The sequence below is a fragment of the Syzygium oleosum genome, unplaced genomic scaffold, assembly GCF_021117445.2.
Source record: "Syzygium oleosum isolate NSW1041296 unplaced genomic scaffold, Sole_v2.1 Sole_v2.22, whole genome shotgun sequence".
NCBI lineage: Eukaryota > Viridiplantae > Streptophyta > Magnoliopsida > Myrtales > Myrtaceae > Syzygium > Syzygium oleosum.
The window spans coordinates 2,217,651-2,232,002 of NW_026607506.1; the positions used below are offsets into that span (position 1 = coordinate 2,217,651).

At 42.0% G+C, this 14,352-nt stretch overlaps 3 protein-coding genes across 7 annotated transcripts; 1 reads left to right on the forward strand and 2 right to left on the reverse strand.

The window, feature by feature from the left end:
- Positions 1-2,816: 2,816 nt before the first annotated feature.
- LOC115669284 (abscisic acid 8'-hydroxylase 1) lies at positions 2,817-6,975 on the reverse strand. Its single transcript, XM_030590530.2, has 10 exons — positions 6,309-6,975; positions 5,173-5,494; positions 4,839-4,988; positions 4,425-4,605; positions 4,026-4,105; positions 3,821-3,907; positions 3,630-3,708; positions 3,424-3,530; positions 3,181-3,302; positions 2,817-3,103 (listed from the first exon to the last, which is right to left on the reverse strand). The coding sequence occupies exons 1-10, from the start codon at positions 6,554-6,556 to the stop codon at positions 2,980-2,982; spliced, it is 1,500 nt and encodes a 499-aa protein (XP_030446390.1). The 5' UTR covers positions 6,557-6,975; the 3' UTR covers positions 2,817-2,979.
- Positions 6,976-7,565: 590 nt separating this feature from the next.
- Positions 7,566-9,535, forward strand: LOC115670054 (AAA-ATPase At3g50940-like). Its single transcript, XM_030591248.2, has 2 exons — positions 7,566-8,727; positions 9,068-9,535. Exons 1-2 carry the CDS (start codon positions 7,768-7,770, stop codon positions 9,425-9,427), a joined length of 1,320 nt encoding a protein of 439 aa, XP_030447108.2. The 5' UTR covers positions 7,566-7,767; the 3' UTR covers positions 9,428-9,535.
- LOC115670052 (putative bifunctional dihydrofolate reductase-thymidylate synthase) lies at positions 9,467-13,526 on the reverse strand. Of its 5 annotated transcripts, none has more exons than XM_030591245.2 (11): positions 13,294-13,526; positions 12,273-12,814; positions 11,816-12,200; positions 11,661-11,708; positions 11,342-11,407; positions 11,073-11,125; positions 10,922-10,978; positions 10,649-10,814; positions 10,438-10,561; positions 10,171-10,277; positions 9,467-9,908 (listed from the first exon to the last, which is right to left on the reverse strand). In XM_030591245.2, exons 1-11 carry the CDS (start codon positions 13,522-13,524, stop codon positions 9,837-9,839), a joined length of 1,851 nt encoding a protein of 616 aa, XP_030447105.2. In that variant the 5' UTR covers positions 13,525-13,526; the 3' UTR covers positions 9,467-9,836. The 5 variants fall into 5 exon arrangements, 4 of the variants coding, with proteins under 4 accessions (XP_030447105.2, XP_056177292.1, XP_056177293.1 ...); XM_056321317.1 differs by having other exon boundaries at positions 10,922-10,990; XM_056321318.1 differs by having other exon boundaries at positions 10,152-10,277; positions 10,922-10,990.
- Positions 13,527-14,352: the final 826 nt, after the last annotated feature.

Sequence of the window (14,352 nt, forward strand, 5' to 3'; positions counted from 1 at the left end):
AGAAAAAAAAAGAAAAAAAAAACTAAAATTCAAAAAATATTAAAATATTATTAAAGAGTGTCCATGCCAACGCCATATATGTTGGTCAACGTCCACTTCAGCAATTTCTGGCCAAAATTGATCGGATAGACTCAATTAGCAAGAAGTGAAAATGTTTAGGACTCAATGGACTAAATTAAAAGGTTTAGGACTGAATTGACAAAAATGCAATAGGTTTAGGACTTTTTGGACAAGTTTTCCCCAATCTGATCTATTATTATATTCAGTTGGACTAATCTCACTTGGAAATTTGAGTCGTTTCCATGAATCCCTACATTAGCCCCGACATATTATCTTCCTCGACCCATCAATTATTAGATGGAAGAGCCAATTTGTCCTCATTAATGCACCTAGCAATGTACATAAATATTGTCAATGGCCGTGGTGTTTGACTAAGCAAAAATTAGACAGTCTAACAGACAACAGCGGTCAAGAAATATGTATTGTCGAATAGTAGCTGTCTCCATTATCAAGCAATAATACCTGTGTCTGTCTCTCTTTTCTCTCATAAATATGTAGGTACGCATGTATGTATGTCTACTAGGAGCGAGTTTCTATTATGAAGAAGCAAATCAAGGGAAAATCTCCGTTTGATCTTTACCAAAACAGAGGCACAGCGATGAATGATTGCCTGCAGTTTCTTTCTGCAACAAGTCAAGTTTGATAATTGGATATTCTCTTTACAACATAAGGGAACAGCTCAATCTTTACCTTCCCATATCAGTCTTCATCTTGCGTAATTTATTTGGAATTATTTAGACCCAGTTTTAGTCCTACTTGGAAGGATAGAGAAAACGAGATGAGCACTCCATTAAGATCTTGCTGGTGATCATTAAAGATCATTATAAAAAGTCCATAAGAAGAAAAGTTTGCTCATTGTTGGATGGGTCAACATCATGACTTGCGTGTCAGTTGTAACTTGTGACATTGATTTTTGTGGAAGGGGAGATGAGTACTTCATACTTCAATTAGGAGCTGGTGAAAATCATCTACATGTTGCTGTCCCCGCCACCTGCTTTTCCAGATCTCGAATTGCTCTTTCTTTCCTGCTCTCACAGATGTCTTGAAACATACTGATTTTATGTTTGGGTAGGCGATTTTATATTCACCATGAGAAGAAACAAACAATTGACAAAGTCGTCGTTGTCAAACAAAGACATGCGTCCCTTTATTTCCTCATTGTCATTCAGACCCCCTGCAACTTTTGAGAAAGACGAGAAAAAGGGTGATGGTAAAGGAGAGGATGAACTGATAGGAGGGTTTTCTTTTTGATTATCTTTTCATATATATCCAAAAGTGTTGTTTCCCTCCACTTTGATTGGATGTGCTTTTGAAGCTTCTTAGAAGACCGCAAGTTACTAGCATGCATCATGTTTGTGTTGATTTGATTCGTAGATTGTCATTGGGTGTAAATAATGAAATGATCTTCCTTTCACGCGAGCATTACCGTCGATCTCATGACGAAAAATTGACCAATTAACTCCTCAAGTTCTAAGCTTTGAGGTACCAAATGATGCTAATCATATACACAAAGTGGAAAGACATGAATATAGATCTTGTGGATCGAAATCAACCCAATCAATTATTGTCTATCTTATAATAAATTAAACCAATCTCAGATATTTCATTATTGACATGAATGCTGTGATGGACTATGACAGTGGGGTCAATTTCCAGTGGAACAGGTAAAAAAGAAAACAAAAAAGCTCATGCTACTTTCTTCCAAAATGAGCCAATAATGAGCCACCTATGACTTTCGTAGGTACTACCTGAACCTCCAGCCTACCCAGGATAAATGCAACAGTTCTCAGAGCATGATATGGCTGAATTAGGGTTCTAATCCATTGTGCCAAATCCATTGGTTAGGAACTCGGCATCAGATTAAACAGATGACAAAGGCCTTGAAACAGTGTTCAATTTAACACTCCCTGTATTAAAAAAAGAAGAAGAAGAAGGAAATTACAACGAGGTTCATGTCGCAACGTTCATATGAAAAAATAATCATCATCTATGTAAAAACAAAGTGGGATTCATACATATTAGCGAGCGCGGGCGGGATATGGTATGTATTTGGCACGGTCTTAATCTATGATAAGTTGAGTTTGTCTTAGTTTTTAATCTTGGTGGTGATTTCTCTATATGAAAAATACAGGTGCCCCACCCAATGTGAGAATTATTTTCAAGAACCAGATTCGTCTTTTTCCTGCTATGCCAGTTCCATGTCTAGCTGTATGGTCTCAATTCCAAAAGGTCATACGAGAAATTTATGTGTGTTTACGATTCTACCACTGCCAGTTCAGAGCACTGAGCGAGAAATGATTGGGTCAAATTGAGCGGTCTTTTCCTTCGCCTTAAATTTGGGGGTTTTCTCTGACTGTTTTGGTGGGAAGTGGCGGAGAGGAGTTGGTATCCACATGACTGTTCTGTCATGAAGATTTTATTTTATTTTTCCTTTTTAAATCTGAAGTAAAAGTAAAATAAATATAATAATAAGCATGAATTCCAGCAATCCTCTTTCTCTGGCTTGTAGTGTGTTCGGTGATGTTTGTGTGCATCATGAGCTAGCTCTGGCAGAAATGCTGAACAGACAACCATGTCATCTCTGTAGTTCGAGATTATGACCACAATTAGGCTAAGACTATGATGTTCCCTTGTAGGATAGGACTAAATTTTTAACCTGAGACCCTTGTGGTCTGCATCTGGTCGTCGTAGACATCATTTCGAGTTCGATTGATTCGCTAAAAGTACGAGACAATGTTGAATGGATACTAATAAACTGATGACAAAAGATTGCTTCATTTCATGTTACATGAGCTTGAGGTACTTGCATCCATCAAAATGTTGAACCTAAACAATTATTGGCATTCGGACCTTGCATCAAACTTGGAATAGGAGCTTTTAACAGTACAGATAGCACTCATCCGCTTGACTAGGGGCTCTTCAATCTGCTAAGGGGTTGGTTGTCTCCTCTGTAAGGCGCGTCACAAGCACGGGACAACCGTTTTTCAACCGCGAAAAGAGCGCCCACTTCTCTAGAGTCGAGTCAGGGTCAAGGACTTTCCACCTGTACAAGATTCACTCATTAACCAATTAATTTTTGTGTAATCGCGGATACTGGGCCTGTTATGAGGGAGAACTCACTTGTAGGTGGTGACGAGCCGGTGGACGAAGACCAGCATCATGGCCTTAGCCATGTTCATTCCCAGACAAGTCCTTCCCCCGGCACCGAAACCTAAGAAGCTGTATGGTAATTTCGACTCATCCTATTGAGACACAAACAAGGACCGAGTCATCAATTAGCATAAAAGCAGAAATTTAAGGATCGTAACCCCTTTCTTCTGCATCTCTTACAACCAAAAATGAGGTAGAAACATGGAGAATTACGTCGAATCTGGAAGGATTGAACTCAAAGGGGTTGTCATGAACCGTAGGATCGAAATGTACAGATTTAGCATCGACATTGACATTCCATCCTCTCTTGATTCTATATCCTGCACATTGGCAAAGAAAAGTATGTGAGTACATTCTCAATTGAAAAATGTTTTGTTAAAATGACTCGAGTGAGTTTCGGGCTTTGATATATGGACAACCTTCGATATTGGAGTCCTGAAGCACCAGCCTTGGAAACCACGGCACCACAGATGCCATCCTCAAGGATTCCTTGACCACCTGCTTCGAACCACTAGTTAGAGCATTTATGGTGAATTACCGTGATTGCTCATGAGTGGGAACTCTTGGGAGGAAAGCCAGAAACATAATGCGCAGAACCTTCCACATGTACCTTGGAAGCATACGACATCTCGCCAATGTCGTCTAGTTTCAGGAATGGCCTTCCCGACATTTTCTTTGCGAAGCATACTTGTTCAGCCTGCTCAACCAGAAAGCCCCTTGTACGTTAATCCTCAATGCCAATATTAATGTTGGTAATCAATCAGAATTGATTAGGAACTGGAGAAGCATTCTAGTAATGCCGTTAAGTCACTTACTCTTAGTTTGTCTAGAACTGTTTCGTTCTCACCCAAGTACTTCACCATCCAAGTTATAGCACTTGCTGTCGTATCGTGACCTGCAAGAAATTTCTCCTGAGCAGGTGAAGTAATATCTCTAACTCCATGAGTGTCTTATAAACTTGAATCGATCATGACCAGCCGGTTAATGCAGCAAATTGATGTCTCAGGAAATTGAGAGCAGAGAAGGGCTTATTATGATGACTTAAAACAGGAAAATGCACCTTCCTCAAAAGAAATTCGTTCTTAAGTTCTGGACAAACGTCTTGGGTCATCCTTTGATTTCCCTTTTTCTGTCTTTAATCCTTTTTATTCAGCTAAGGGGAGAAGAGGCCGAGCAGTAAAATAGAATTTTTGGTTATAGCAGGCTAGTCTCACCTGCAATTATCATTGTCAAGATGTTATCTTTTATCTCTCCAATGGTTAGCTTTGGACCTTTCTTGCACTCTGTTTCATCATCATTTGAGAGCAGGTGATCAAGACAATCCTCATGAGAAGTTCCTGCGAGTTTTCTTTGACTAATCAAAGTTTCCAATGCACTCATAATTCGCTCTCTGGCCTGCATTGTACTCACCATAATAAGCTCAGACTGCCAAAAAGTACTTCCAAATTCAAAGCATGGGATAGCGAGATGACTTGTTTTTCTTTGCCAAAGTAAATCTTAAGGCGTAATCGGAAAATGGGGATGTTGGCTCAATCAGTGGCGTCATATGACAACATCCTCCTACGAGTCATTTTCCGTCTGCAACAGGATCACATATGAAAAATAGAGGCTCTAGGGTATGGGGCTACCTGAATGCCTCTTTGGAATCTAGTCCCGGGTAACCTTAGAGGGAACGCGAGCATAGCTTTGCAGACTATACCGACGTCCTCCTGCAACATTTTCAGCTGTTGTCCGCTCTCTAGACTCAGCAACATCCTGCACATTATTTTGAAAGTGATCTGCACCAAAAAATCAGCAAGAACATCAATTTGACTTGAATAGGTACAACAGTCCATGAGTTTGGCCAATCGTGTGCCAAGAAACGGCAATATCTCGGATCACAAGAGTCCCACCCCAGCTCATGCTCTTCTCAAGAGAATAATCAAAATTTCTCATGATATCCTCTGCAGACAATAAAATTACCTTAAGCGCTTCATCGAGAATGACCACGGTTCCTCTGTGTTCCCAGTCAAATAGAGACTTCACGATCAGCTCGTCAAATTGTTGGATGAACGCTGATAGAGAGCATGTGGAGAAAAAGTTGCTCAGATGTCCACGGATATGCCTGTGCTGTTGATGGGATGCGCACAGTAGGCTTTGATCACCCACTAAATGTGCTATTGATCTTATGTATCTCTTGATGAATTTCCCCGAATCATTATTTAGGATCATCTTAGCCGATGAGGCAGTCGAGACGAAAACATGGGTCTCTCCAAAGATGTTCGTCTTGAAGCATCTTCCATACCTGCAAATATTTCATCACAATCTTTGATTCCCCAAGAGAAGTCACGTTTCGAAGCTTGATTTAGTCTCCTATTATGATAGAATGAACTAAGCATACTATACAAAGTGGACGACACCGATTCACGCAAACCCATCCAACCTCCCATTAGTAGTCATTGTGATCTGGATTATTCCAATCTATCATATCTGATAGTAGCATAAGGTCTATAAGCTATCAGAATGTCAAGGTTAATTGGAATCATGTCTAAAGCGCTAGCATTGATCCCAGAACCTCCCACATTGTGGTTGTACAACCAGAATACAAGTTACCGAGGCTCATTTTATTAGGAAGCCATGCACCGGTAAGTTGTCAAAAGAGCTCCACAGAGAAACATCGACTCAAGCATGTGTCAGATACGCTGCATGTGAGCTCTTTTGAATTTTTCAGGAAAAGTAGATTGATTTACATGCATATACACGACTAGCAGTAGCATCTCCATCTTTGCATCACATGTTCATCAGAATGTGCTCTACCTCAATCTCATTAACAGAAACTTCCTGTAAGATCTCACTGAAGTAGGGATTGAAAAAGGCATACGACCCTTAGTGCCGATTACTAAGTCAGCAGGAAGTAGTGGGATTCGAAGGGGTTTATCTTACTCTACTATATTAATATTGATCAAAGTCCAAGACTAGCATACCACATGAAAAGCAACAAAATCCAATAGAGAGGTAGTATCATTTCAGGGATTATGATTGATTCCACCTACCAATCTACATACACAAACGAGTTAGTTCATTCATTCATCAGAAGAATAAAGAAGTGCATCACCTACCGAAGGCGACGGCTCTCGACAAAGTCGTAAAATCCTCTGCCACTGTTGATGGCAGCCATGAACTGAAGTGTCTCTCCAATCAGAGGCAGTCCTAGACTTCCGAGAGGGACATCAACCTTGGACTCCTTGTAATCTCTCCACAGCCTCACCTTCCCTACTGACCCATACATCGTCACAAGCACGAAGCCAAGAACAAGAGCGGCGCAGAAGCAAAGGCAAGCCCAGGCATGATACAGAGGAACAAGCATGTTTGCTCTTTCTTTCTTTCCTCTGCTGACACAATGCAATAAGGTTTTGAGTCTGTTCAGTCAACATTCTTTCCTCAACCTAAAGATCTCAACGTTCTAGTGCAGGAGGACATGTGTCCGGTTGAAAGAGGGGTTGTGGTGGCTTCTCATGCAGTGCCTGACGTAATAAGTCCACTAAACTCCATTTCCACGGTGACCAAAAGCTCATCTTGGTCCCATCTGCAATGGAGGCGGTTTAGTGGGCGGGTTCTGAACCTTTTCTTTGTCAACTTGGGGAAATAATATTAGAGCAAAGCATGATGAACGGGTGATAAAGATCAAAAGGGTCTTTGCTTAAATGAGTACATTTTAGAAGTGGAAGTAGAAGAAAGGCTTCAAGTCTGAGCTCCTCTCACATGTCACAACCCTGTATCGTGCGACCCAGCTGAGCTAATCATGATTCATGACGTTTCCAATGAGAATGTACCTGTCTTGGACACTGTTCAGTCATGGATGTATTAGGTTTCTTGGTTACGTGACCTACCTTCTTAAGTCGTGAAATTCCCAATGGCAAAGTGGCCCTTATGATTATGGAGGAAGATTTTAGAAGAGAAGCAGAAAACCATTTGAGCTCCTTTGCCATTTGATCACTCACAAATATTTGCTTTCACTCCTCTTCGTTGTCCTTAGAGCTATGAGGCAAAGTGCTGCGGGCTCCTCGGCCACGTAATAACCCGTGTGGCGTTTAGCGAGTCGAGAAGACTCCATATCAGCCTTCATTTTATAGTTATTCCTAAGAATAGTAGTATTTTTTTTTATTCTGTTCAATACAATACAAGTGATCGGAAATTGCCAATACGATAATTTATTAATATATTGCGAGGGCACGTGACGCTGATATGGGCCCAAAAGAAATAATTGGCAATTTACTGAAACCATTAGAAATTTTGTAAATAATCGAACAAATATGGATAATTTAATTTGAAAATTACCGTTGTGTGTTATATAAAATGGGAAATTTTAGTGGGGCCTATCCGGTTTTTGTGGGCTGAGCCTAAGGAAAAATTTGTTCCCAAATCAAGGAAAAGGTCGGTTTCGTCTTCTTCCTTCTTCTACAAGTTGCCTGTAAACCCTCATAAACCCTAGCATGGCTTAAAGCCTCCATTTCTATGACCATTCATCCCTGACATCCCCCAAGAAATTTCACAAACCTCGCTGGCAGAAGAGGCAAGATGTTTCGCTCACCGGAGACAAACGTGCCCTCCTCGAGAACCGTCCTCTCCGTGGCCGCGTCGGTCACTCTCTCGGCCCTCGCCCTCCGCCTGTTCGACAAAATTCCCGATGCCGTCGAGTGCTACCTCCTCTCGCGCCTCCGGGTCCTGTCCACGAGGCTGTCGTCTCGGCTCACCGCGGTCATCAAGGACTCCGACGGGCTCGCCCCGAACCGGATGTTCGAGGCCGCCCACCTTTACTTGGGCACCAAGTTATCCCCGTCCACCAAGAGGGTCGACGTGCACAAGCCGCTCCAAGAGGAAGAGCTGGTCGTAAGGATGGACACGGACCAGGAGTTGGTGGACTCGTTCATGGGCGCGGAGTTGAGGTGGGTCTTGATGTCCTCGACCAACGAGAACTCGGCGTCCGAGAGTAAAGTGTCGAGAGACCGGGGGGCGTCGAAGGCAGAAACGAAGTACTTCGAGCTCAGTTTTCGCAAGAGGCACAGGGAGATGGTGCTGAAATCCTACTTGCCCTGGATTTTAAGCAAGGAAAAAGAAATTAAGGAAGGGAGGAAGATGGTGAAGCTTCATACAGTGGATTACAATGGACCGGACTATTGGGGGTCCATCAATCTCAATCATCCTGCGAACTTCGATACCATGGCAATGGACCCCGAGATGAAGGCAGCCTTGATGGAGGACCTCGATCAATTTGTTGCCAGGAGGGAGTACTATAAACGCGTGGGAAGGGCTTGGAAGCGAGGGTATTTGTTGTACGGGCCGCCCGGGACAGGGAAATCGAGCCTGGTCGCCGCCATGGCGAACTATCTTAAGTACGACGTGTATGATCTGGACTTGAGTGAAGTACAGTGCAATTCTGACTTGAGGAGGTTGCTGATTGGAACTGGTAACCGGTCAATTATAGTGATCGAGGATATCGATTGCTCGAAGGAGTCTAAAACCTTAGATGAGGAGAAGGTAAGATTTTGTTTTTATTTTGTTCTTTGGGACATACACTTGGGGTGCAGGTATGGTTTGGTTTTTGTTTGTCAATTTGGAATGCTCGGTATATGTAGACTATCTCCCAATTTGTTCTGTTCGTTCATACAGGTGCAGAGAAGTTTAGTCTGTGTGCCTGTGCATAGGGATTGTGCTTTGGCGAAAAACTAGAAGGATTTGGATGAAATTTTCCTTTACATAATACTTGACGGGCGCGAAAATCCACATACTCTTCCCAGACTCATGAGGTTGTGATGGTAGAGTATTTTAGACACATGTACGTGAAGCTTAGAGTTCGATGCGTTTTTGCTTTTTGCAGATTACTCTGTCAGGGTTGCTCAATTTCATCGATGGCCTGTGGTCATGCTGCGGAGACGAACGCATCATTGTGTTCACGACGAACCACAGGGACCGCCTTGATCCGGCGTTACTGAGACCCGGTCGTATGGACCTGCACATCCACATGTCTTACTGCTCCTTCAGCGGTTTCAAGACATTGGCATCTAACTACCTGGGGATTCAGGATCAGCCACTGTTCAAAGAGGTCGAGGAGTTACTGAAGGTGGTTCAAGCAACACCCGCTGAAGTTGCAGGCGAGCTCATGAAGACTAAGTACCCGGACATTGCACTTCAAGGCCTAATCAAGTTTCTCTGTTGCAAGAGAGACGAAATTCCATAGGACATGTTCAGTTATAGAAATGAACCATTACCGAAAAAAGAAATGCAAGGCAGAATGTTGAGCTTTAGTTATTTAGATAAGACAGCATTTGTGTCCATTTTCCAACAACAGATTGACCAGATTTAACTTTCTGCATTTTATGCACATGTATTCTCACAAAAATTGAGAGGGCACACAAAGCTGCTCCTCCTACCTAAGTATGTGGACTTGTATAGAACAAGAGAACTGATAGCAACTTCATAAACAGTTGGTAGGAAAAAAGAGACGAATAACTGTTCAAAGTATGTCCCTCAAGGTTATAAGAGAGACAACTTTACATTGCACTGGAGGAGATGGTGCTTCAAATTCTCTTCGTACCACCGTTCTTTTGGCTCTACATCACCATCTTCTCTATCAATCGGAGAGAGTGCTAGTTTGTGAGTTCAAAGTCAGCTTCAACAAATGAATCGATATCCTTCTTTCTAGGGTTGACCCTCAAAATCTGCAAGGCAGGAATTATGGATTGCATGAACAAGCATTTGTTGGGCTCAAGCAAGAAATTAGATAAACTGGATATTTGGTGGTCGTAAGATGTATCATTCCTAAGGAATACTGCATATAGTGGAGCTCACACTTCATCAGTGTACACATGACCCAGAATGAAGTGCAGATGGTTTACTTCTGAACGAGCATAATAAGATCATGTAATCTTCCAGGAAACATGAGTAGTAAAAAATTTAGCCACCTGACTTGGCATTCCTTACAGGGAAAGGTTTAGGATATCTCCGAAGCTGCTCTTGGAGTGGCTTGATATGACCTTCACGAACATAAGCTTCCCCAAGTACAGCAGTTAGGTCACCAGGGAGAAAGCCTGTAACATAAGAGATGTGGAGTTACAGAAGATCCAGGAAACAATATACGTCATTTTCTTCTATCCAGGTTGGGTTGGGAGGTTACCGAACATGGTGGAAATCATGAAATTTCAAGTGCAAGATTTTCAAAATTTCCATCAGAGAGACAGGAATGCATACTGGAGACATGAGCGATCAGGCAGGTCAAGAGAGCGTAAAATGCTATATAATAAGGAACGCCATGACCAACGTCGGCTGATGCCCAGCATATTCGACAGGAAAGTTCTCCTTTCTCCACATAAAACTGCACTTTGCCCAGGAGCTTGGATTAGATTATCATGTACATGTAGCAAGGTACAGGATAAATGTCGGAGCACATTTGAAGTCTGACCTTTGCAAACGTGTAACCAGGTGGACATTCTCCGACTTTTGGATCTGAGGGATCACATACTGAGAGGATGACAAGTGCATTATCCAATCTTTTATTGATCTTATCAATAGCCATAAGCAACTCATCAAACCCTTGGCCCTTGTACTCAGCGTGCGCGCCTTCAAATCTGCACATGCAAAATAGGTCAGCATTTTCGGCCAAAAGAAAAACATTAAGTTAGCATTGGACGAAATGAAACATCATTATGTTATCTTCAACCAGACACTAACTGACCTTGCACGTAATTGTCTATGCCGAAATTTGGACATTGCTTCCGAATTATCTCCTTCCCTGTATTTCAAACTGCTTCAGGGAATCGTCAAGAATGTTATTACATTGCATGGATTGACTCAATGATAGAGCCTTCTGGTGGCCATGCACTTGCCTTTTAAGGTGTTCTCTGCCACCCCAAGTATGACGAATCATCTCTGGTGGAACCTATGGGCAACAGCATCTTTCTATTACCAATGTTTACAGAAGCAGATATTAAATATTCCAACAAACAAAGGTCCAAGTAGCCAGAATAGAAATAATCCAATGGAGTGACTCATTAAAATCTTATACTCTCATTTTTAACAACCTATTTGGGTGCAGAAATCTTAATTCAAACTTTACAAAGATTATGCTGACGGTCCCAAATGCCGTAACTCTTACCTTTGCACCAGCTGAGCCACTGACAAACCACAGGAGTTCTTCAACAATTTCACCCCACAACAGCTCCTGCAATTATAAGAGTTATAAGTTAAAGCCTGGCTTAGACTGAAGTTCACAATAATAAATGGCTAAAACATATTACAGATGCACACCCCAGATCAATCTGGAATACTTCTGATTGGGCATGCTTGGCTCAAACAGGAAATTTAAACAGCTAGGGTGATTAAAACATTATCAGAATCTTGTCGTCGGGAAAAAAAATTGTGAAAATGGTATTACAAAGTGGGTGCACAAACCACTAGAGAAGAGGGAATAGAACCTTTCTTGTAGTAAAGAGAGGAAAAGATTTCCTAAGATTGAACCTCATCTGCAAAGTGTAAAAGAAGCGCTCAGAAGTGCAATCCAAAAGAGCTAATATGGTATCTAAACAACTCAAGGAAAGATGGAACCCTGGGGAATTGGAAAAAGGAGTACCTGACGGCTGAATTTTGACAGAATGTCAGTCCCTCTCCTGTCAATTTTATGTTCCCCACTTGATAAAATTTCTTGAATCAGATTCAAATACACATACTCCTCATGTCTCTCAAGAATCAACTTTGGAAGGAAGTCAAAGCTTCTGAAATTTGAAGCATCACAAAAGTCCGCCGTTTTGCCTGATGCAGGGTGCTCCAACTGAGAATACCTCATGCGAACATAGGTCACAAAGGAATGTCTAATACTGTTTTCCACCATTGGAGGAGATGCATACCACCGCCAAAACACAGACAAATCGATAGAGGGAATGAAGGTGTCACAGTCAACATGATCCTCAATCTCAGTAATATGTATAGCAACACAATCCGGAGCATTGAGCGCTTCCCTGTATCAAGATTCATCTATAAGTATGTCGCAATTGCAAAGTTCCTGTACCGGACCCCAAGAAATACATCACCTCAGTAACTGGCCACCTCCTATGACAAAAACATTCTCTATTGCTGGACAATAGCGAGATGACGCAAGTAACTCAAGAGCTGATGCCCTGCTTCCACATAAAACAACATCCTCGGACAATTTAGTCTCCACCCTCCCGGAGCGGGTCAATACGACATTCAACCGCCCAGGTAGAGGCCGAAACTGGAGAGGGATGCTCTCCCAAGTCTTCCTACCCATCAATACCGCATTCTTCTTTCTCGGATCCGAGGTTGCAGATGTGAGCTCCTTGAAGAACTTGAGATCCGAAGGCAACTTCCACGGCAACTTCCCATCCTTCCCGATGCCCATGTCGCGAGTCGCGGCCACTACAACTTGGTAGCTTCTCTTGCTCACGTCTCGCGCATTCGCATCTCCATCACCACCAATCTTACTAGCCGTAACTGAATACCGCCAGCAGGAGGACTCACGCCTGGCTACAACATTACGAAGTACGAACCAGTCCGAGGATCTCGACACGAAATTGGTGATAAAGGAGCCAACTTTACGAGAAAATAGGAGAACCTGAAAGCAGAAGCGCACACTATGTGACCTTACAACTCCTTTACCAGACGAAAAGGGCCATTCTGATGCAAACATTCAATCCTACCGATAAATGGGTGGGCATTTTCATGCCATTTTCTTTGTCCCGCTAAAATCTAAAATGGAGGGCATTTTCAAGCGCGAGTTCTTTACCATTTCACCACCACAACGTCGCACTAGTTCCAAGGAAATCATAAGGGTCCCTCTTACACTAGTTCACAAACATTGAGCTTGAACGTAAAGGCGCTGCTCACGTCCTCAGAAAGTGAACGCCAGCAACGGAAAAATCATCAGAACTACGGATTTGTTGCTAAAACTGGCTAAATGAAGGACACAACCCGCGAACCATTTTACACCCACAAAGCATGAAGGAATGCAATCATCGCACGCGAGCGTCTCGAACGAATGCTGATAAGCCGAGGGGGAGGGGGAATTAGAAGGGGAAAAAGAGCAGGAATTACCATGACAACGGAAGGGAAGCCGTTGGGTACGAGGAGGGATGGGATGAGAGATGAGTTAGCTGCGCGAGTCTTCGTGAAAGAGAAGCACCATGGCCCGAGATACGAATCGAATACTACCGTCTGGCTGCGTCTGGGAAGCGGACTGGGAGCTTCATTTGTGGGGAAATCCGTTTTCCGGTGGACAAGGGTACGCATGTGGCCGCAGCAGCAGCAGGACACGCGTGTCTTCATTTCGACGAGGGATAAGTGCATTCAAAGTACTAAAACTTGTCGCAAAAATATAATTGAGTCCTAAAATTTTCATAATATGTAATTAAATCTTAAAATTTATTAGAAAAGTGCAATTGAGTCCTAAAAACTTTTAAAAAGTGCAAACAAGTCCTAAAACTTGTCAAATTGATTTAATCAAGTCATTCCATTGATTGCGCTTTTTGAAAGTTTTAGGATTTGATTGTACTTTTTAAAAATTTTTAGGATTTGATTGCACTTTCGTGACAAGGTTTAGGACTTAATCGCATTTTTTGAAAGTTTTAAGACTCGATTACACTTTCCTGACAAGTTTTAGGACTTCTAGTGCACTTATCCCTTTCATCAAAGTTTAGTTGCGAAGACACCCCCGGCCCTTGTTTACAAAGTTTCTTTTTTTATGACTCGGGTGGGTCTGATTTTTAATTGATTTCAAGTGGGGTGTGAGAATTTTAGGATTTGAAGATTGGCCATTTTTGTAAAGAAATTGATATTATCTTAAATAGAGGCATAATGATTAATTAATATAAAGGCGTAAAGTGGTTTTCAAAAGATAAAAACTCTTGCGTGTATTTGGTATTGAGGTATGGAAAAAATCATTGAGTCAAAAGCGAGATATGTTACGGTAATTCTTCGAATAAGTTTAAATGTAACCTACTCAATTTATGGGGGTTGGGTATTTTTTTTGTTTGTGACAAAATGTCTGAAATATTTCCTGATATTGTTTTTTTTACTTCTTACTTTAATCAACAAAAATTTTACCTACTCAACGAGTTGCTGTATATTCAGAAAGGAGACCAAGGGAACATGAAA